Genomic DNA, 21823 nt, shown 5'->3' with positions numbered 1-21823 from the left:
CTCCCTCGTCTGTTTACAGCTGACACAGATCGCTCGGTCAGCCGGCCTTAGCCTTGCAGCCTTTATCTCCCTCTCTGCTACAGAGGTCAGATAGTGTGTCCTCCATTCATCTTCTGTCTCTGTCCAGACAAGGGCAACTCTCCTGACTTCTTTCTTTTGGCTTTCGTTTAAAGTCCTCTTCAGGGATCTCATTTATAGAGAAACCTCTGGATGACACAGTGCAGATATTGAAAAAAGCATGAAAACTTTGAGATTCCACGTTTGAGTTTATCGCTCATGCTGAAGAAAATACTTTTGTTATGTCACAGAAAGTGTTTGCAGCCGACTTTGTTAGCCTCACATTTAGTTGTGAGCATGAATTTTTCGCTGTGGACGTTTCATAAATGAGACCCAGAGGAGTTTATTTTTATCTGTATCTTGTGCGGTTAGTTTAGCTGGCCAAAAGCGTAGGACCGTCTCTCTCTGCAGAGATCTTCAGAGTTAGTGTTGCACTGTATTGCTGCTGTAAGATTCTGGTTTTCAGATCAAAAAGTTTAAGCCTTAAAGTTTCTTTTGGTATAAAAATCTTCACACAGGGTCTCTTACTGTTGTGCTTTGTACTTTGATTTTTAAATGTTCAAGATGCAAGAAGGATGAATAACAAAAAAACAAAATTACAAAGTGTGTGCAGCGATAAAGAGGGGTTCGTTAAATCTTACGTTTATAGGCCACAAAGTTGACCCCTATTAGGACATGTTGCGCTGGCCACTTTAATAGGGCCTTGCTAATACTGAACTGGACCTTCTTTTGCCTTCAGAACTGCCCTAATTCTTCGTGGCATAGATTCAAATATTCACTGCGTCACACAGTTGCTGCAGGTTTGTTGGCTGCAGATCCTCGATATAAATCTGCCGTTCCACCACATCCCAGAAGGGAGCTCCATTGGATTGAGATCTGGTGATTGGAGGCCATCTGAGGACAGTGACATGTTCAGAAAATCAGTTTGAGATGATTTGAACTTTGTGAAATGGCGTGTTATCCTGCTGGAAGAGGCCATCAGGAGACTGGCACGCTGTAGTCGTAAAGGAATCGACACAGTCAGCAGCAATACACTGACTTTAGTGTTTAAACCATTTAACACTACAAAGTGTGCCAAGAAAACAGCCCCCCGCCATTACACCACCATCATGAACTGTTGACACAACGCAGGATGGATCTGTGCTTTCATGTCGTTTACGCCAAACTCTGACCCTTACTGTCCAAATATTCCAGCAGAAATTGAGACGCGTCAGATGGAGGAACACCTATTTTGGTGAGGCTGTGTGCACTGTAGTGTTTCCTGTTCTTAACTCACAGGAGAGGCACCTGGTGAGTTCCTCTGCTGCTGAAGCCCATCTGCTTTAAAGTTGGAGGAATTGTGGATTCAGAGATCCTCTACTGCATACCTTGGTTGTAACGAGTGGTTATTTGAGTTTCCGTTAACTTCCTGTCACCTTGAAGCAGTGTCCTCTGACCTCTGGTGTCAATGAGGCATTTTCAAACCATTATCTGTAAATAGTCATGTGGGTAAATCCCTGCAGAGCAGCGTCTTCTGAAATATTCAGACCAGCCGTTTGCCACCAACATCCATGCTATATCAAAAGTCACTTAAATCACCTCTCTTCCCCATTCTGATGCTTGCTTTGCACTTCAGCAGGTCATCTGGACCTTGTTTACATGTCTAAAGGCATTGAGTTGTTGCCATGTGATTGGCTGATTAGATATGAACCCGTGTACCGACAAATTGGCCAGTGAATGTTTATTTATCTATATATGTATATTTAATTCTCAGGTAAAGATAAATTCCCAATAAAAAGATTTAGTGGCTGAGAAGAATCAACCAGTGAGAACATCTGTGGACAAACGTGTCAACCTATACGTCTGTGGATGGCCACTTAACAGCAGCGTATAACACAGAATACAGAAAACCGTGGCCATGTCCAGCTAGTAATAAGGCACAATAGTAGGCAGCTTCTTGTGGTATAAAGAGCAGATTCAAATTTCATTTTGGACAAAGTGTTTTCTTTGTAATATTTTATTTATTATAAGTCAAAATCTGGAGAAGGACAACTTATGTTTAAACCAGATAGTCTTTAATTTTGTTCTTGACACATTTCTTAAAGGCAGTGGCCTGAATATCCCCGTTTAGTCATTACAGAAGATTTAAATTTCCACCCTAGACTCATCCTGCTAGTGTGACGACAGTATGCACATAAAGCCCAATTCAAAAACTGACTCTGCAGTTTTTCATAACCTTAATTGGTTTCCATGCCAGGTTAAAACTGCAAATTTGATTTCTAGGCCTCGAGTTTCCCACATGATCTATAATAATACCTAAATACTATTGGCAATAAAGACAGTTTTAGTTTGAACTGCCTGAGCATTTCATCTTACCAAGTTATCACATAAGATTTCTAAGTTGAGTTAAACTGGTCTGAACATCAGAGGCACAGTGCAGGAATCAGACTGCAGGATTTGGACCCCTGAAAGGGAAGAGCAATAGAAGCCAGAGATCTGCATCTGCATTTTTTTTTTCTTTTTTTTTTTTAAATCATCCTCGTTTCTTCGTCATTCTGGGTTTAAGTGTTTTGGCAGTATGTGCTCAAGCAGCAGGCTCAGAAACATTTCAGGCTACTCTGCACAAAGAGGAAGTACCGGCAGTATAAATATTTCTTATTGTTCTTTTTGGATGAAAGAAGCTCGTGACTAAAATTTTAACATGTTTTTTATTTTATAATTTACAGGATACCTCTGGTGATGTTTTTTTCCTCTCTCACTGTGAGGGTGTTGTGTTCTTCCAGCTCTTTTGTTGTCCAGAAACTATTAACAACACGAGTGCTCCGATACACACTGCTGCATTAACATCAGACACACACACACACACACACACACACACACACACACACTCTTTATTTTGTTCTGCTGCCCCAAATACTTACTAGAGCACCAAATGTGTTTCAATCTGCAATTGAAAATAGTCTGGAACAAATGCACTTTTTCCCCTGTTTGAGTAACATTTGCTGCAGACTGCTGTAGCTGGACAGAAGGATTCATACAAAACTCACAACTTATTTTTGTTTTTTTTATTTTTTAGATCACCATTACAATACGTTATATTTTGACTCTTTATTGGGATCCGCAGCAACAAAAAAAATTAGAAGAGAATTTTTTTTTTAATTAATGTTAGAGCCAAATAAACTTGTATGGGGGGGACCAGGCTTGGACCATTTCTTAATTATACTTGTGGTCTGCATGCTCATCATGGACATGAATGTCATGGAGTAGTTTTGGATTTTCCCCTTCTGAGTATTGCTCAATGCAGTAAGTGCTGTCAAACAAATCCTTCATATTTTTGAGCCTGTGTGGATTAGAGAAACATGAACTTGTGCAGCCGATTGTTTTTTAAACTCATTGCTGCACCATGATTCCACCCTGGAACAGTGCAAAGATCATTAAATTCATACTTCTAAGTACATGTAAACTTCTGACCACAACTGTAGCTGTGGCACAGGAGGCCAAAGAGTTCAGGTGTATGTTGGAGGCTTGTTCATGCTCCTGACATGTTCTGGTGCAGCATTTATATGCACTAAGGTGAAACATTAACATGCCACACTTGGCTGCCTGCACCAGCAGCCACACCAAACATTTCCATAAGAGTCCTAACCGCCTGTTTTAACAGCTGCTGTGTTGTTATAATCACATCAGCCCAGCTTGCTCGTGCACTCTTTTATTCCTCAGAGGTATCTGGGTGTGTTAGTTTTATCTGAACTTACCTCTGGACAAAAACACAATACATGGCTGAGAGCTCCAGAATATGTATGAGGCTTTAGAAATATTAAATATTGAAGTAAGAGGTGCAGTTATGCGTGAGCTAGCCTATATGATGCATTAAGCCATAAAGTGCACATGTAGCAGCACGTTACGCTCGCACAGCCTTATAGCTGTCAAATGCTCCGACTCCTGTATGCTTTTTTTGTTTTAATTTTTAAATATGCAACATGATTTTTTTTTTTTTTTTTCCCTGACATTTTTTTTTTTTTTTCAAAAATGGTACATATACATTTGGACTTTCTTTTCTTTTAGTCCAACATTAAATAAATTATGTAGAATTTGCATGCTCTAACATGTTAAGAGATTTTCATAACAAAGAGAGATGATGATTGTTTGGACTTCAGTAAATTAAAAAGCAGTTTGATTGTGGGTCTGTGTTGCCTCCCTTACATTACTTACATTGCTGTTTTGTTTTTTTTCTTCTTCTCCCCTCGCCTATTTCTGGTTGTACAGAAGCAGGACCGGATCGAGGAGCTGAAGAAATTCATTGAGAGGCATCGGTACCACATCCGGATGCTGGAGACGATATTGAGGATGCTGGACAACGACTCTGTGCAGGTGGAAGCCATCAGGAAGATCAAGGTCAGAGGCTTGAGTGATTGGTGTTTTCTGTCCTTTTCTCAGTTTTAAACATAAAATCAGCAACTTAATGTTTGTACAAAGGCACAATTTATCTCTACAAGATCTTCTTCGGGTGTTACTTGCAGAAATAACTTATTCTAAGTCAGTGTGCCGAACTTTTCCTAAAAATTAGTTTTACAGCCTTTTTCTTTTATTTTCCATCAACTAAATGAAATGATATTTATACAAAAGTGTAAACCTTCAACAGATGAATTTATTATTTACTGCCAAATGAAAGATTAGTTTAAGAATACTTTCTTTCCCTTCTATCTGCACTTTCCTCAGGATGACGTAGAGTACTATATAGACTCGTCACAGGATCCCGACTTTGAGGAGAACGAATTCCTTTACGACGATCTGGATTTGGAGGACATTCGTAAGTAGAGAACGAACCGGGGTTCGGTTTCTGAATTCACACTTGTTATTTGCTCTTTACACGTAATGCTTGTGTAATTGCACATAATATCCTAAACATAATATCCTCACTGTATCCCCAGCATCCTCCTCTGTCACACCAACCATGTTTCCATCTCTACATCCATGAATCTTCGGTGGTCTTTCTCTTTTCCTTCTGCCTATCTGCTCCATATTTGGCATTCTTTTCTTCTTCCAGTAAATCCACCGTCTCTATTCTGCACATGTCCAAACTCATCATCTTTCTTTCTTTTATATTCTCATTTCTAGTCCTGGTCACTTCCAATGGAAAATCTTAACGTTTTTGACTCTATCATATATACATCATATATTGATAAAAGGAAATTGTGACGTCTTCACTGAAATTATTGGAGGCTGAATTATTACTATTACTAATTATAATTATTATCATGATTATTATTATTGTTGTTAAAATCTAAGAACATACAGAGTATACAAAGAAATGTTTTTTTTTCTTGTTTTTTATAAATTACCATTTGGAGTGTTTTTGTCAGATTTGTAACTAAAATAGTCAAAACCACAGTTCTTTTTTTTGCTTTTTTGGGTTTTTTTTGTGTACTCAGCTTTAAACATTCAAACCTACCAAAGTATTAAAGGCCTTTTGACTTTCACTGACCTCCCTCTCTGCCTCTGCTCTCTCCAGCTCAGTCGCTGGTCGCCACTTCACCGCCGGGGCACTCGCACTTGGAGGACGAGATCTTCCAGCAGTCCAGCAGCACACCCACCTCCACCACCTCATCTTCACCCATCCCCCCGTCGCCTGCTACTTGCACTACAGTAAGACAACTTTCCCCAAAGTTACTAAAGCTTCTGTTATGTGTGCGCTTTTGTCTGTGCAAGCTGTGCACAAATAAATAAAACACTGAGGGCTTTTTAAAGTCATTTAAAAAGGATTAAGAGTAATTTGGACCCACTTGTTGCTTACAATCATTCAAGCTTTTCTGCATATTATTTGCATCCTTGATGTTCCCGTCCCCAGCGATATGACAATTAAAATTACTTTAAAAATCCAAATTAATAAATTAACCTGCTGCTTTTCCACCAAAAATAATCATCCAGTTTTGTTAACTCATCACTGACTGCTGAACCTGTCACTAATGGTTCCATTGAAGTAATACTGGTAATCGAGGGAAATTAAGTCGATTGTTACACTCAAGTTGAGTCAATATCTAAAATATAAATGAAAGATAATTGCCTTTGTAGCTATTGTAGTGCCCTGCCATCTGCTCTCATTGTTCTGTTGCATTGCCTTTATATCATCTGTTCTTCCTATCCGCCCACACACAGTATGTAGTGAGAGCAGTTATTATAGGGCTCGTTTGTCTGAATAGAAGGCGTGGTATTGTTCCGCGCTGCTGATGAGAAGTTGCACCGTGGCATTAAAGGGAATGTAAAGGACGAGGAAGGTCTTCAGTAGGCTGCTCTGACTCGGCTGTGAACTTTAAAACGTCCAGAGAAGGTTTCTGGAAGTTGTTGAGTTTTAGTTCGACACAGACACACATGATAATAATGAGACGCAGTATTAGTTTTGGTGTTTGCTTTACTTTTGAGTTTGCAGAAAAAGTAAAAATCTAACAAAACTTGTAACAAAATGGCAACATTGTTGAACAATCCTCACTGGGAGTCCCAAACTACAGGCAGCTGTTCTACGAAGCAGAATCTGGGAGTTTTAATGTTCCAGAGGTAGTTAATTTTATTAGCAGTCACTTAAGCTACAGAGCTAATCTGTTCCAGAGCAGATCATGTGCAAGATAAAAGATTAACACATGTATAACCACCCCCTACTCACAATCAGTGCTCTGGAAAATTGCATCAGCATTCATTTTAGAACTTGTTGAACTTGATGCACAGAGGGTATAAAGTTTTTACAAACTAAAAGGTTTTTGGGCTTTTTCGTTTTTGATATTTCCCTGAGTTGATACTGATCTCCAGTTAAAAAAATAAAAAAAATGTAGATTCAAAGATGAAACTTTACACCTATTTTTCCCCTCAGTGGCTGCAAATTTTAAACAATTTTATTGATCTGTAAGCCTTATTATATAATCCTAAAATAGGGCACCTGTTGTACTTGGTGACTTTTTGCACATAGTCTGAGCCTCAGTTTGATTTTTTTCTTTCTCTCAAATATTAAATCTTTACTTGCCCTGTTAAACACTATCAGGGCTGCAGCTTATAAAATACAGCTTACATTGTCTTTATCATTGCTTAGACGTGTTTACAGTAGAGCTGTGATACTGATAAGTCTATTCACTTACATAGTCTGCCTCTTTTATGTTGTGCCTTTGAATTATTTTCCAGTATTATTGATCAAAGCACATAAAATATATACATTCATACAGTGATTTTTCTTCTTCCCATACATACACTTGCTCTGCTGCTTTGGCTGTAGCTGCTGTGTTGCTTTCAGCCTGTAGTATGTGTTCAGCTTGTTTTATTCTTGCATTGCGGTTTGTCTTTATAGGGTTACTCGCTCTGCTGCCAATTTTTAGAAAAACTGTGCCGCGTTTTCCATGACACACCTTTGTGTTAACATGCACACAGGAATGGGAATGTGGCAGGATGCAGATTGCAGATAGTTGATAAAAACATGTCGGTCTGGGTTGATTCCGATGTACTAACATGTACACAGAGTGATGTTAATGTAAGTGCACGCTTCTTAAATTGAGGTTTACTTTGCATGTTTCTGCACACAGTGCAAAAAGCTGAAATGAAAGATGATCTTCGTTTTCCCAGACACACAAGCAGCATAAGAATTAAACAAGACTGAGAAGAAAACAATGTGCTAGTATAAAGTTGTTAATGGTAAATGAATATAAATGCAATTTAAATATAAAGTGCATTAATTACTTAACTGCCATGGACAACTATGGAGACTTTAACCAGAAGAATTAAAACATGAGACCCAAAAAGCTCTGCAAAGCTTAAATCTGCTACTGCCTGCTTCCCCCCCCCTTCTTCTTCATTCACTTCACACCCACATTTGCATTGGTGCGCATGAGGATGACAACCATGTGTTTGTCTCTGTGGCCTTAATGCCATGTGTGTTTTGTTTTTTTCAGGAGAACTCAGAAGATGATAAGAAGAGGGGACGTTCGACAGACAGTGAAGTTAGTCAGGTTAGTGTGAAGAAACCTCTCCCAGTAAACAAGCAGGAGTGCTGAAAACTCCAGGAACATCAGTACCTTCTGAAATTATCATAAAGTGCTGCAGTTATCAGTTAATTTTTGTTAAGTAAACGGAGAGTCAGACGAGTGTGAAACACAGAGTAGAGAGGTTTGCTACAACATAGCTGAAACTGTCAACATCTATGGTCATGTACCGGGGCAACAGCATTAATTATAGTATGTACTAATATGTTGCCTGTTTTTACTACTTGATGACTCTTTGGAGCTAGAGGTGGAACAACCACCTTCTTTGCTACTGCAAAGATTTCTATTCAGGATTCTTTGAGTCTCCTCCTTACATGAAGTGTCTGGAGAGATTGCAGGTTTAAGCAATGTCCTGTAGGGGGAGAGCCCTCTGGTTGCAAAAAGACGTCTAGTTGCACATGGTAAATGGCGATGGCAAAAACACTTGAGACTTGACAACAGGATTCGTCATAATGGCTACACCTTTTAAATACAGCCAGTGGTGACAGATATATATATATATATATATATATATATATATATATATATATATATATATATATATATATATATATATATATATATATATATATATATATATATATATAAATGTTGCACAGTCTCTGTCTTTGTTATCTCCTTCATCGATGACTAGCAGGTAAAACAAAGCACTATTCTTTTCCTGTTTAAAGTCCACAAATGAGCCTGAAATTTTCATGGAGATTTTTCCCTGAAATCCCCAAACAACATATCACAAACAACATACTTATCTCATCTGCTTTAAAATATGTTGTTGTGTGGGTCAGTCCCTCATGTTGAATTGAATCTTTGACTTTGGTTTATGCTTTGTCATCAGTGATAAATGAGCAGTGTTCATTGTACTGTAATTAAACAATGATGTGTTATGGGGCAAAAAACAATTGTTGTCCATCAGAGAATGGAGCAACAAGAGCAGTGCTTTGAAAAGTCATCGATTAAGACATCAGGTTAATTTTTAATTAATTCATGTATTTTCTTTTTTCTTTTTTTCAGTCGCCTGTGAAGAATGGAAATCCCTCCTCTTCGTTATCCTCTTCTTCTTCCTCCTCCTCTGCTTCTTCTTCCGTCTCGGGACTGACCTCATCTTCAATGGTCTCTATGGTGACCATCGCTGGGGGAGGAAGCAGTAGCTCTGGGGGCAACAGTCATCACAGCAACTCAGCAGGTCACCTCTCCAACACTTCCGCTGGCAGCTACAGCAACGCCACCCAGCAGCCGCCGCACCCGTCAGCGCAGCAGCAACAGGCCAAAAACTCCGTTAGCTCCTCTTCCTCAGCTCCCATCTCCAACTCCAACACCTCCACCAACAGCCACCCTGCCTCACTGGCCGCCTCTCCACCCAATGCCAGCACACAGGAGCTCCGTGCTTCAAATTCACAGCCGCAGGCTCCATCAGGGTCCACGCCAACCTCCAATAGCCTGGGTCTTAGCCTGGGCCTCTCTTTGGGGAAAGCCATGCCGGGCGCCGTCACCACCAGCCCCATGTCCGGAGGCCTCGGTCTGTCGGGGATGCCGGCATCCCTGACGGGCACCATGGCGGGCCTTCTGTCCAGTAACACCCCTGCACCCTACGCTCAGGCGGTCGGCTCCAGCTTACCGGGCTCTTTGGGCGGAGTCAGCACAGCAACGACCAACAGCGCTGTAGGCTCCATCGGCAGTGGGAACATGACAGTCGGCGGGCCGACATCCTCGTCAGGAGGTCTGCTGGGTGCAGCGCCGGGTGCGGTTGGCTCTGGGATTCTGGGTTTGGGCTCTAGTCAGTCAGGGGTGCAGGGCTCATCCTTGGTGTCACCGAGCTCAGTGGGAGGTTTAGCTCCAGGTAGCGGAGTAGGAGTCATCGGGAGCAACGGAGGCAGCTCGGGATCAGCAGGGAGTGGAGTAGTAGGAGGAAACTCGCTCCCTGCCCGACCACCGAGCCGACAGAAGCAGAACGGTAGCACTAGTGAGTATCCGATGTCTGCGCTTTGACAGATCGACTGTTTTTCCAGCATCTTAAGAAATATAAAGTTTCAGAGAGAAATTACACCTGAGGATGATTTCTAAGTGCATTTATGTTTTTTTTTTGTTTTTTTTTTTTTTATTACAGGTTACAGTGCTGTGGTAGCAGACAGCACAACAGACTCCGCCCTCAACAGTGCCAGCCAATCGCAAAGCAGCCAACCCTCATCTTTGACCTCCATAGCCAATCAGCCGTAAGTAGCCAAAGCAGCTGGTTAGAGGACATGATTGTTTTTATAGTAGCATTTTAATTAAATTGACTGTCACCGCTATACTCTCCTTTTATTAATTTCCCCTAGGGATCAATAAAGTATTCTGATTCTGATTTTTGGTTAGAGACTTTATTTCTTGTCTGATTGAAAATACGTGTACAAAGCATCGTTGATACGCTCAGATTCCAGCGCTAAAATGACTGCATTAAAGTCTTCCTATATGCACTTCAAATTAAAAGCCTTTTAACCTTCAGCCTGCACAGGAGTATTTGTCAAAGGGTATTTTATTGTGAAACTTTTGCTGCTTGTGGAAAACAAGACTTTCTGTAACTTTTTTAGATTTGTGCTCTTTTTGACTGTGACCCAGCCTAAACTAATCCATGTTTCCTATTTCCAGTAAGGACACTGGGCCCAGTCTACTAGGCTCTATGAGTTTGTCGTCCAGCTCTCCATCCCCGGCCCCTTACAGCGAGGCCAAAACAGCGAGCGGCAGCAACCTGTTGAATGGGCCAATGTCCTACTCACAGCAGTCCTCCGACAGCATCAAGGTGAGACACATTTGAACATACGAAGGCGAACAGCTATGTTTTTAATCGTTTTTTGGGAGGATATGGGAGTTGGGGGATTTGAATGTTGTTTGCTAAGAGAACAACTTAATCTCCTAAATCTCTACAGACTATTAATTTGCATGCAGACACAATAAGAATGGCCTCTGCTTTAAATAATTAATTCTGCCAACAGTTAAATCCAAAGGGGAGATGATTATAGTCTCATTACTGCTGTTTGTTGATTAACAAAGCTGTTTGAGACAAATTCCAGCAAACACTGAGAGAACAGTGCCAAAAATTAAGTAATAAATGTCGACAGGGAGGAACCAAATACCTGCCAAGTTAGGTTGGTAGACTAATGTTTTAAAGATGTATGAATATACACAGATCACGCATAGCATAATGACCCCTGACAGGTGAAGTGAATGACTCTGATTATATCTCTTCATCATGGCACCTGTTAGTGAGTGGGGCTATCAGGGACCAAGGGAACACAATGTGCTCAGAGTTGATGTATTAAAAGCAGGAAAATTGGGTAAAAGTAAAGATTTGAGCATCAGAACTGGACCACAGAGCAACAGAAGGAGGTGGCCTGGTATGATGAAATAGCTTTCTTTTACATCATGTTATTGCTGAGTGTTTGTGCCGTGCTTACCTGGGGACCATCTGGCATCAGGATCTACTATTTGAAAGAAGGCAAGCCAGCAGAGGCAGTATGATGCTCTGAGAAATGTTCTGCTAAGAAACTTTGGGTCCTGCCATCCATGTGGATGTTACTTTGACATTCACCACCTAACTAAGCATTTCTGCAGGCCATGCAAACCCTTTCATGGAAACTGTTTTCCCTGATGGCTGTGGCATCTTCAGCAGGGTAATGCACCCGGCCACAAAGCAAAAATGGTTCAGGAATGATTTGAAGAGCAGAACAATAAGTTTGAGGTCTTGACTTGGCCTCCAAATTCCTCAGATCTCAATCCAGTTGCGCAATTACGAGATGCGCTGGATAAACAAGTCTGATGCATGGAGCCCCCACCTCGCAACTCACAGGACTTAAAGGAACCGCTGCTAACATTTTGGTGCAGATACCACAGCACACTATCAGGGGTGGGGTTGAGTCCGTGCTTTGACGGATCAGTGCAGCAGAAGGGGGGCAAACTGAATATTAGAGGTAGTCATAATGTTGTGCCAGATCACTGTAAGTTCAAAAGTGATCTCTAATTGTACAGTGTTTCCATGGGGAGATATTAAAAAAGTAAGATCATTTGATTCTTGATGAATGAAATGTTAAAGCTTCAAAATCTGAATTATTGAAAACTTGCAAAAACAACAGTTTTCGCTGGAGATTCTGCAGCCCTGTGAATTTCATACAAACTTCCCGTTGTATAAAATTTCAAGCCGGTGCAAATCTGCTGTACTGAGCTTACTGTTGCACAGCTCAGTACTTTTGGATAGTTACCAGTAAATTTACAGTAAATTACTCCAGTCTCTAAAAACTGTTCACAAACCACAAATTATGAGCCAATGATAAACTATATTTTTGTTCGGTCTGCGGTGATAAGACCATATCAGTGGTGCGTTTAGACCATGTGCAGAGTAACATTTCGTTTCTTGTGCAAATACAGTTTTTGAAGTATTTTAATAAATCTGCAAATGTTCGCTCATAATACAGCCAACTGGAGTGCAACTGATATATGGAATCGATTTAGAGAAACACATTTTAGAAGTCCTGCGGTTTCACTTCTCTCCAATTCCCCGTCTTTCCATAAAAGTGAAGTTAAACCATGGCGACAATATTTAATATGTATTAGTATCAGGAGAAAAATCTGGGATCATTTCAGCTGGTTGGTATTCGAGACTCAGTGTGAAGTGAATGTTTTACCAAAATGGAAATGTTTAATTTGCCCAATGTGAATTTGTTCCATTTCGCATCTTTGCATACGCACAGTTGGGCTCGAGTTGGCCTGTGACTAAACTTTCTAATTTCTTTGGCTTTAAGTTCAACTTTATTTTTATGGAATACGTTAGACTAACCCAGTGGTTTTCCAACTGAGTACAGATGATCTGAGAAAATATGGAGAGAAAAGTAGGACTTTTGTGGGGACGTACAGAAACAAGAGGTTTTTTGATACTAGAGTGCTGACCTCCTTCACTAAAACTCATCTTTGATCTTTTTATATTCTTCATGATTTGGCACTCCAGAAACCGTCTGAATGGCTGAACTAATCTGTGACTGCACTACAGACCAACCTAAAGTATCTTTGAAGCCTCCGGATGTGCCTGCAGACACAAGTACACACAACATTAGGCCCACCACATAAAACCTGACCGCAGTCAACACACCAAACGAGAACAATCATTTCTTTATGGACGTGGTTTTAGTCGATTTTGTTTTCTCATGGTAACAAAAATCTCTGATCTAAGAGTTGAAGTAAATCACATTATTGCAATATGATGTTGAAGGACACTCTCCAAGCTATCCACATACTCGTGAACATATAGTGCATTATTTTTGTTGTTGTTTCGTCCCATCATCTTGAAATTACTCCTCAAGCTGCCTGACGCTACGTCACATGCATCTTAGGAAGGGAGGGCACAGGAGCAAAGAAACCAAACAGCCCGAAAACTGAAGTCAAAGTGATTTCCATGACAACATTATCAGTGGTGCGGGAACTCGAGTTCCTGTGTTCGAGCAGGTATGATAACTCTGTGCACACGTCCTGGAGAATCTGTTTTCCCAAGAGTCTCCTTGTCTGTCCTCATCAGCCCCAAGAGCCTCTGAGCAGCCTCAAGTCCATGGCCGAGCGAGCAGCAATGAGCTCAGGGATCGAGGGAGATGTGACCTCCCTGCACCTCACCTCAGGTAAGACACACACACACCTTTGATAAAAGGAGATGGAGGGTTACCATAGAGCAGAAATAGAAAAGCTGTATTTTAATGGAACAAAATGTCATCTCACCTCCCACTCTCAGCCGCCTCTGAACAAAAACTGCTGATGATATTATCATCCCTGACTCAACCACTTTTCTTTCTCTCAATCTCCAAAACCCGAATCCCTCTCATCGTCACTTCCCCTCACTCTTTGCTATTCAGAAATATTCCCCAGCAGCACTACGGCCCCTTCAGGCCCCCCATCAGCACCTCAGCCCTCGCTGTCAGAGGTCAGCATCCCCCCATCGTTGGGGGTGTGTCCGCTGGGGCCGGTTCCCCTGTCCAAAGACCAGGTCTACCAGCAGGCCATGCAGGAGCAGGCGTGGACGCATATGCCACACCCATCCGACTCCGAGAGAATCAGGTGCAGTGATGTTTTTTTGTTTTTTTTCCCCCTCCCGCCTTTTCTTCAGTCAGAAGAAGCAGAGTGCCTCGTTATTCTCTGCAGTGTTAGAAGTTTTCAGATTCTTTAAGTCGAGATAGAAGTGCATCATTCTGGGTAAAACTAAACCACATCAGAACTGAGCTCAAGTTTTAATTCAACCCATTTTGTTATATTTAGCCTTCAGTGAAGCAGAAAAGTAAAAATTAAAGTGGCATCAAGTAATGGCTCTTCAGTGTTTCTTCAGCTATTTCAAAGTTTTGTTTTTCTTGTTTTGTTTTTTTTCATAGGAATGTTTTGGGCGGTTTTCTTTTGGGTGGGGGGGGGGGGGTTGTCTATACACACAACAGACAACAAACAGTTTTTTGTTTTTTAGATGTTTCTCAAAATTGATGAAGTCATTGTATCCACTATGCAATATAACCTGGAAGGTTACTCACTGAGGATGTCCTAATTCTGCAGCATGTCAATGATCCCAAACACAGTCCCAGTGCAGTATGTTTGACCTTCCCAGAGCCTGCTTCAACATTTGTAGGGTCATGTTCACAATTACAAGAAAACCTGCCTGAGAGAGTTCTCAACCTTTACTCAACTGTGTTGAGTAAAGGTGGTCATACCAAATATTGACTTTCAAGCTCATTAGTACTGCGATTTTTTTTCTCTCATATACTGTTTTCCATTCATAGCATAGACTGGAATGGCCCTTTATTGTTGTTGTACATGCACAACGAAACTGTAGAAATTGATGTTTGTGCACTTTCCAATCAAAAATCACTGTATCTATCCCGTATTTACCCATTTATGGGGGGACTTGACTTTTGACCAGGACTATATGCTACAGTTGTTAAAAGATCTCTTCACAGTGAATCTATCAAGACATCTACAGATCAGATTGGACAAAAGAGCCTCAGCTCTTTGTGTAAACAATAGTAAAAATATTTTAAAAGAGCAAAATTCAGTCAACTGAAGTCAGTGGGAGAAACTGCAGCACAGGGAATAAAAATCCCACCGCTTTATTCAATTTGTTTTTAGTACCGTCTGATACTGGAGTGTTCAGTAACGTAGCCCACCTGTACACACAGTCATAATTACAGAAGTGATTATACTGGTACAGTATCTACAATGCAGTCAGCCCACACAGCTACAATTGACATTTAAATCAAACACTCAAACCCTCTTGTCCCACAGTACCTGTTGTGCTTTACAGATGAGAGCGCACGCACACACGTGCACACACATGCAGAGCGTGGATTTGTCTTGTCGTGATTAAAACATGACTCTGTAATAAAAGCGTGACAGACGTGTTTGTTCCACCTGTTTCTTAAAGTATAATTTACCTTCAGCTTACACGCACACACTTGTTTCTCCTACACGCACAGAGCTAATTTCCTCCACGTTTGATTTGAAGTGCTCACATTAGTCAGACACGCACACACTTTCTGTTCTGCCCCGTTTGTGGGACTCTGTTATTTTAGGCGCACCCTCGGTGCACACAGCTTCATGGAAACAGACAAACTGGGTTTGTCACCATTCTAAAAATACTCGGAAAAGTGCATTTAGGTAGAGAGAGTGACCCACCGCTGAATTTTCCTACTTTCTGTGAATCCATCAGGGGAGGAAAATCTTTATATAGATCCATTGTGTACGTACGACCCACATGTTCCTCAACATGTGACATCTCGGTCTTCAGATCACATGTTGGTAAAATGCGAGTCTGCCATGAGAATAACTGTGATTCTTACAATTAAACACATTATATATGTTAGGCTTTGATTTTTCTTACATTTCGACCAGTTTGTAGTGTCTGATGTCAGTGTCAGTGGTTCTGATTGGCCATCTTGACTTGGTGGTTACAAATGGGAATCTCAACCTGTTGGTTTACTTTATTTTTGCACTTAGTGTTTGCATTTCTTTATTTATTAAGAAAAAAGCCTTAAAGAGCTTCTTCACTTGTAACTGTGCAGAGACGATGGGTGAAGTCTCTGTTGATGAGGGTTGTTTAGGTTATGGAAGAAATCCTAATCAGTTATTTCGTTCTGCTTATTTTCAGCCCCATATTTTTATTCTCAAGCTCTACTAGAGTAGCTTAACATGATTCACAGTTCCACAAAAGTCCATCTGAGCTTTCGTACAGCCCATCAGTTCATCTGCTTTTTAAGGCCACCCTGTCTTCTGATTGGCTGCCCCTGACAAATGGAAGGTTTTAAAGGGAGGTGTTTCAGTACTTACAGCCGTATGGCCTTTTTCTGACAGCACATAAGTTTTAACTATGGATTTTCTTAAACCTCTAATATATTTAAGATGAAAAACAGGTTTTTAGTTAAAGATCTTTTTCTCCCCCTTCTATACTGAAGATAACACTTTATAGACTTAACACGCTGCAGTCCTAAAGTTCTGCTTTATTCTTGTAATTTTCCTCATTTATAAGCCATTAACTCCCCTCCCTCTGTCTCTCTGTATTACAGGCAGTACCTGATGAGGAACCCCTGCCCCACCCTGCCTTTCCACCACCAGGTGCCACCGCCCCACTCAGACACTGTAGAGTTTTACCAGAGGCTTTCCACAGAGACCCTCTTCTTCATCTTTTACTACCTGGAGGTAAGCTGTGTTTGTCTGTTTCTGCTTAAATGTTGTTTACAGCAAACTTTCTGTGAGACGGTTGTAGGTTATAATTGGATCGGAATTTGAAGGATGAAGATGATTAGTTTAAATTAAAGGAGGGCCTGTGAGGGAGCCCAGGGTCAACGCTAAAATGATTTGAGTAAAGTCTGATTTAATTTCGGCTCATGAGGCATTTACGAATCATTATATTTCAAGTAAAATTGAGGATTTCTTTCGTTGAGGTTTTCCTCGGAGCCAAAACGTGCTCCTGATTTAGTCTCATTTCTCAGCACTCATCGTCTCCTCTCCCCCCTCTCTGCAGGGCACTAAGGCCCAGTATCTGGCAGCCAAAGCCCTGAAGAAGCAGTCGTGGAGGTTCCACACCAAGTACATGATGTGGTTTCAGAGGCACGAAGAACCGAAGACCATCACTGATGAGTTTGAGCAGGTGAGCATCACATCTGTGTTCAGCCGCAGAGTTTAAAAACTTTAACGATCTGGACGCTTCTGCAAATGTTAAGTCGTCCTCTGACCGCCTTCCTCTTTGTCTTCAAACTTCAAGTGTTTTCTTTGCTTGTTTTAGGGAACATACATTTACTTTGACTATGAGAAATGGGGCCAGCGGAAGAAGGAGGGCTTCACGTTTGAGTACCGGTACCTCGAAGACCGAGACCTCCAGTGACGTGCAGAGAGACGCGACAGGACGGACGGACAACTGAGAAAGTGAGAGATGGACAGAACAAACGAACGCATGAAGAAGGTTGATCCACCTGCTGACATTCCTGGATTTGACCTCAGCTCGCTGGGGAAAGGAGACGTGCGGACCGGAGGGGGGCGGGCGGGTTTCGTCCCTCCTCCTGACCCTCCAAATCCCGCCTTACCATCCTCAACCCGGCAGTGATAACCCCTCCCACTCCCATCATCTCCTCCTTTCTTCTTTCTATCTCTTCATCAGCAGGCCTTTTTTTAAAAAAAATATTTCCTGGCTTAGACAAATCACACGAACACACACACAGAAAATAATCACGCGTATAATATTCCGACTATCCCCTGCCCTCCACTCTGAGTTATCCTGTTAATTTGGCTTTAAAACTGTTGCTTCTGTTAGCCCCACCCTTTAAAGGCCAAAGATTATTGGTCAGTTATATTCTCAGTGCAGGCTCTGTCGTCTTTAAACAGACCAATGAAAACCTGGAGATGTGAACTCCATCAGTGCTGTAACACTTCTCAGACTTGCATCAGGGCACAAATCAGCTGAGAGAAATGAATTTTAAAATCAAGTGAGAAGCAAACGAGGACGCGTCAAAGAGGATGAGCAGCCAGCTCCTTTCTGCTTCATGAACTTGACACCTGCTAATGTGATGCTTCACATAACCTGAGACATAATGATGCTGAGCTTCTGCCTTGTTTTCCACTGGTTTATAATCCAGATTAATTTGGATTTTGAGTAGTGGATAGAAATGACAGCAGGGCTTCATATCCCTGGACACGCATCATGATTTTTGTGTCGGTTAATTCGTCAGTTTTTCTGCTTCAGTAAAAATTAGGTGGAAAACTTAAAGACTGCACTTGAACAGCGGCATCGAATCTACAGTGAATACAGTTGGTGGCCAGATTATTAGGTACAGCTGTGCACTCAAATCGCTCTTCCGTTAAATCGACCTTCATGATCAGTGTGGTTGTCTCCGTTATTGAGGTGTTAACAGTGAAGTATTGGTTAGAGGTGGTGCAATCCAGGCTCACCTGCACCCTTGTATATGTAAAAGTAAAGCTCAGCTCCACAACAGCAAGAGCTGATTGGGGTCCTGTCGGGGCAACGGGAAGTCATTCACAATGAATGAATCAGTTTAAAAAATGAACTAGAAAATTTAGTTTAAAGTGAAAAAGTAGGCAGAACTAATGAAGACCTAATCATGAGATTTAAAATTATTTGCTGTTCTGCATTTTCTGACCTATTTTTCTAACTCGTTATATCATCAGATGCAGGAAGGAGCTGAAATAGAGCAGCAGATATCAGATGCTGTAGGTGAGGCTATTAATGAATGAATTCATCCGCCTCAACAAGCGAGTAGAAGCTGATATTTAGGCCTAGCATCTCTTCCCCCAGAGTGGCAGTTATCATTGGAATCACAGGTGTCAAGTTCCTGAGGTGCAAAAGTGTTGGATTTCTGTGTAAAACAGCTGATTAATGAGGTCACCTGCCCTGCTGCTGTGACGATGAGGCGTCCTTTTACAGCTCTGTGAAGGTGAAGCCGGAGCTCAGCGGAGCTTCTCTCTTCTAGTCTGTTTGGGAAAACAAGCAACCAGCAGCCGAGCAGGTAAACGCTGGTCATAGGTGGCACCGCAGGCCTCGCTCGCACTCCAGAGGTCCCGTTTGTTGTTATTGTTGTTGTCGGTGTTTGTTGACTTGTGAGGTGGTTTGAGCTTTCTGTGGATCCGCCGGTCTAAAAATATCCCGCCCTGCCTACTCCTGTCTATCCGCGGCGGAGGAGTGTGACAACGCAGCCGGCGAGGTGTTGGTAGTAACTGTCTTTTACCTGGTGGGCAGCGTTGTGTCATAGTTTCACAAAAATGGCTTCAAACTGGGAGAAGCTTGAAGAATTCGAGTTGGAATTACACCTTCTGCTTTCCCAGTTTTCTCTGGTAGCTTCTCGTCATGCACAGTTTTAATTTTTCTGCGTTCACTCAAACGCAGCGGAGGTGCACGGGGATCCTCTCACGACTGCAATAATGGCACTTATGAATACCTGCTGAAAGCTCAGTCAGTCCACAGATGTTTCTCTATAGAGTTTTTGTTTGTTTTAATACTTTGTGCACAGACCAAATTGTGTCCACCTTCGCTGCGCTGGGGTGTCGGCAGAAGTTTTTCCCATCCAGCTGCCAGATAAATAGACGATCAGCTGCTCATGGCAGAGTCTGCATGCAGCAGAAATACGCTAACCAGGTGCTTCTGATAGCTTTCAACAAGCTAAGCTACAACTTCTTTTAGGTTTGAAGCTTTATGCCTGAAAATACGCCAAAATGTTTTCATCTCAAGACGTCAGATACTGATGTTTTGTCTTCAGTAGTACAGACGGGTCGTTTTTGCATCTCTGACCAGAGCAACAGCGGACACAACGATCAGAGAGGCCATAGAGCTCCGTTTGGGAGCTTTGTGTCCTGCACTGTCTTGTTTATGACAGATTAGTAGCGAGGTCCAGCTTACTGTTGCTGCACCCAAGCGGGGGGGGGTCAAGCACACTTTTAGTAACATGTGAGAAGGCTAGAGTCCTCCGCATTTGGATCAGACCTTGGCCGGTCTTTAATCTGCCAGCCCCTTAGTGCAAAGTCTGTGTTGTGCATTGGTGGTCTATCAGCGCAGCTCCCTCACATAAACCAAGCCAAATATTTTCAGGACTGCGTGTGGGCCACTTCCTGTTTTGTGCCACATGTGAGAACAGACAAGTGTTAGAAAACAAAAAGGTCCTGACCTGCTTCGTTTGTGAAATCAGCCTCTGTGACACCAGCAGCTTTGACAAAATGTCTCTTTGACGGCGTCGGTATGAGACCGGGCTCATGCTACAGCCGGACACTCTCAGAGCGTCTCACACCCTGGACGTCTAAAACTGAGCAGCAGGTTAAAACCAGGGGACGTGATCCTCTAACACAGAGCAGCTCCAGCAGTTATCATGGTGGGTGTTGGGTGCTGCCGGCAGCTGGATGGACAGTTTGTTCGTCTCCCACCAGCCTCTTCTTTCCTTCCTTTTTTCCTTCCTCCCTCCCTCGTCCTCCTCCTCCTCTCTGTGCTCGAGCACAAACAGAGCAACACCAGCACTGCTGCCCACATCTCCTCTGTCCTCCAGCTCTCTGCTCCATGTTTACACACTGAAGGGTTCGACTGAGCCGACTGGGCCCACACCAAACACACACACACAAACACACTCGTTCTCACACTGCCCGAGCTTCTTCCACAGCTGCCAACAAAACTCAACAGCAGCTCATTTTCTCTTGTTTTTTTGTTTTTCCTGTTTTTGACACAAAACACTTCAGTTTCTGTCTCTTCCTCTCTCTCAGCCGCCTCCTCCTCCTCCTCCTCTCCTCTTCATGCCAGGTAGATATTTCCTTTATTTCTCAGGAAGTATTTGATAGACCATTTTATGAGGAAATGTATCCGCCAGCAGCTCCCATTGCCACAGCACAACTACAGTATATCTTCCCCCCCATGACAGACTTTCACCGCAGGTTTAATTTCCATCCTTTCTTCTCTTTACACCACAGCGGCCCTTTTCATTTCACTTTTCTTTTTTCTTTTTTTTCTTTTTTTAAATAAAAATATCCTCCAATGTTTGGAGCAGCACCTGGAAGAGAGACCATCTTTATATTTTGTATCAAGTTATTTGTGATAGGTTGTGTTTGTTTTGTTTTTTTGTTGTTGTTTTTGTTTGTTTTTTTCGTTCCAGAAATGGGGGAGATCATTTTAAAAGCCAGAGGAGAACGGGGACTGTTCTTTTTAAAGATCAGCGACTTCTCAAAAAGGAGTGTTTTTATAACCAGACACAACTCAACACTTATTCACTTGACTGACAGTCGTGCTTTTAACTTTTTGGGGGGGGTTTACTTTTTTTTTTTGACAAGCGGGAGGGATGAGAGGTCAATCCGAGAGCTGAAATGTGAATCTCTCTCTGCCCCTTGGCAAAAAAGTGTTGTATAGACTTCTCATCCTTCAAACTTCCTCTTATTTTTTTTTTCCTTCAGTTGTTGTCATCAGACAGCATGGAATAATGACACTTGCAAAGTGGCGCTGAAAAAGTAAATAATGACATAACCATGAATAAAGGATTGTAAAATATTAATAAAAGAATTACTTTTCAGAAATCTGCACTTGTGTTTTGGTTTTTCTGGGAACATCTTCAAACATGATTGATGACGGGGGTGATTAGACTATCAGAGCTGATGGGAATAGACAGTCAGCTCCACAAGTATTTGGACAGTAACGTGTGTGTGTGTGTATTTTAAATCTAACAAAAGTTTGATTTCAGTTCCATGTATAAAAATGGCTGTTAATGCAAAAACATTTTAAACTCTATAATTAAAGCTTAGAT

At 41.8% G+C, this 21823-nt stretch overlaps 1 protein-coding gene across 3 annotated transcripts in view; it reads left to right on the top strand.

Annotated features, from left to right (window-relative positions):
* Positions 1-21600, top strand: part of cnot3b (CCR4-NOT transcription complex, subunit 3b) — a 44458-nt gene extending 22858 nt beyond the window's left edge. For 2 of the 3 annotated variants that reach the window (XM_005457561.4, XM_005457562.4), the window contains 12 exons: positions 4303-4431; positions 4756-4846; positions 5549-5682; positions 7965-8021; positions 9066-10014; positions 10159-10264; positions 10680-10830; positions 13594-13690; positions 13922-14123; positions 16607-16739; positions 17065-17190; positions 17326-21600. In XM_005457561.4, the coding sequence (XP_005457618.1) occupies positions 4303-4431; positions 4756-4846; positions 5549-5682; positions 7965-8021; positions 9066-10014; positions 10159-10264; positions 10680-10830; positions 13594-13690; positions 13922-14123; positions 16607-16739; positions 17065-17190; positions 17326-17424 (2274 nt within the window). In that variant the 3' untranslated portion in view covers positions 17425-21600. The remainder of the gene's footprint in view (positions 1-4302; positions 4432-4755; positions 4847-5548; positions 5683-7964; positions 8022-9065; positions 10015-10158; positions 10265-10679; positions 10831-13593; positions 13691-13921; positions 14124-16606; positions 16740-17064; positions 17191-17325) is intronic. The other variant, XM_019350923.2, reaches the window with a different exon arrangement.
* Positions 21601-21823: the final 223 nt, after the last annotated feature.

Source organism: Oreochromis niloticus, linkage group LG22 (genome assembly GCF_001858045.2).
Source record: "Oreochromis niloticus isolate F11D_XX linkage group LG22, O_niloticus_UMD_NMBU, whole genome shotgun sequence".
Lineage (NCBI taxonomy): Eukaryota > Metazoa > Chordata > Actinopteri > Cichliformes > Cichlidae > Oreochromis > Oreochromis niloticus.
Note: the sequence above shows the minus strand (reverse complement) of the source record. Positions and strands in the feature narration are given on the sequence as shown.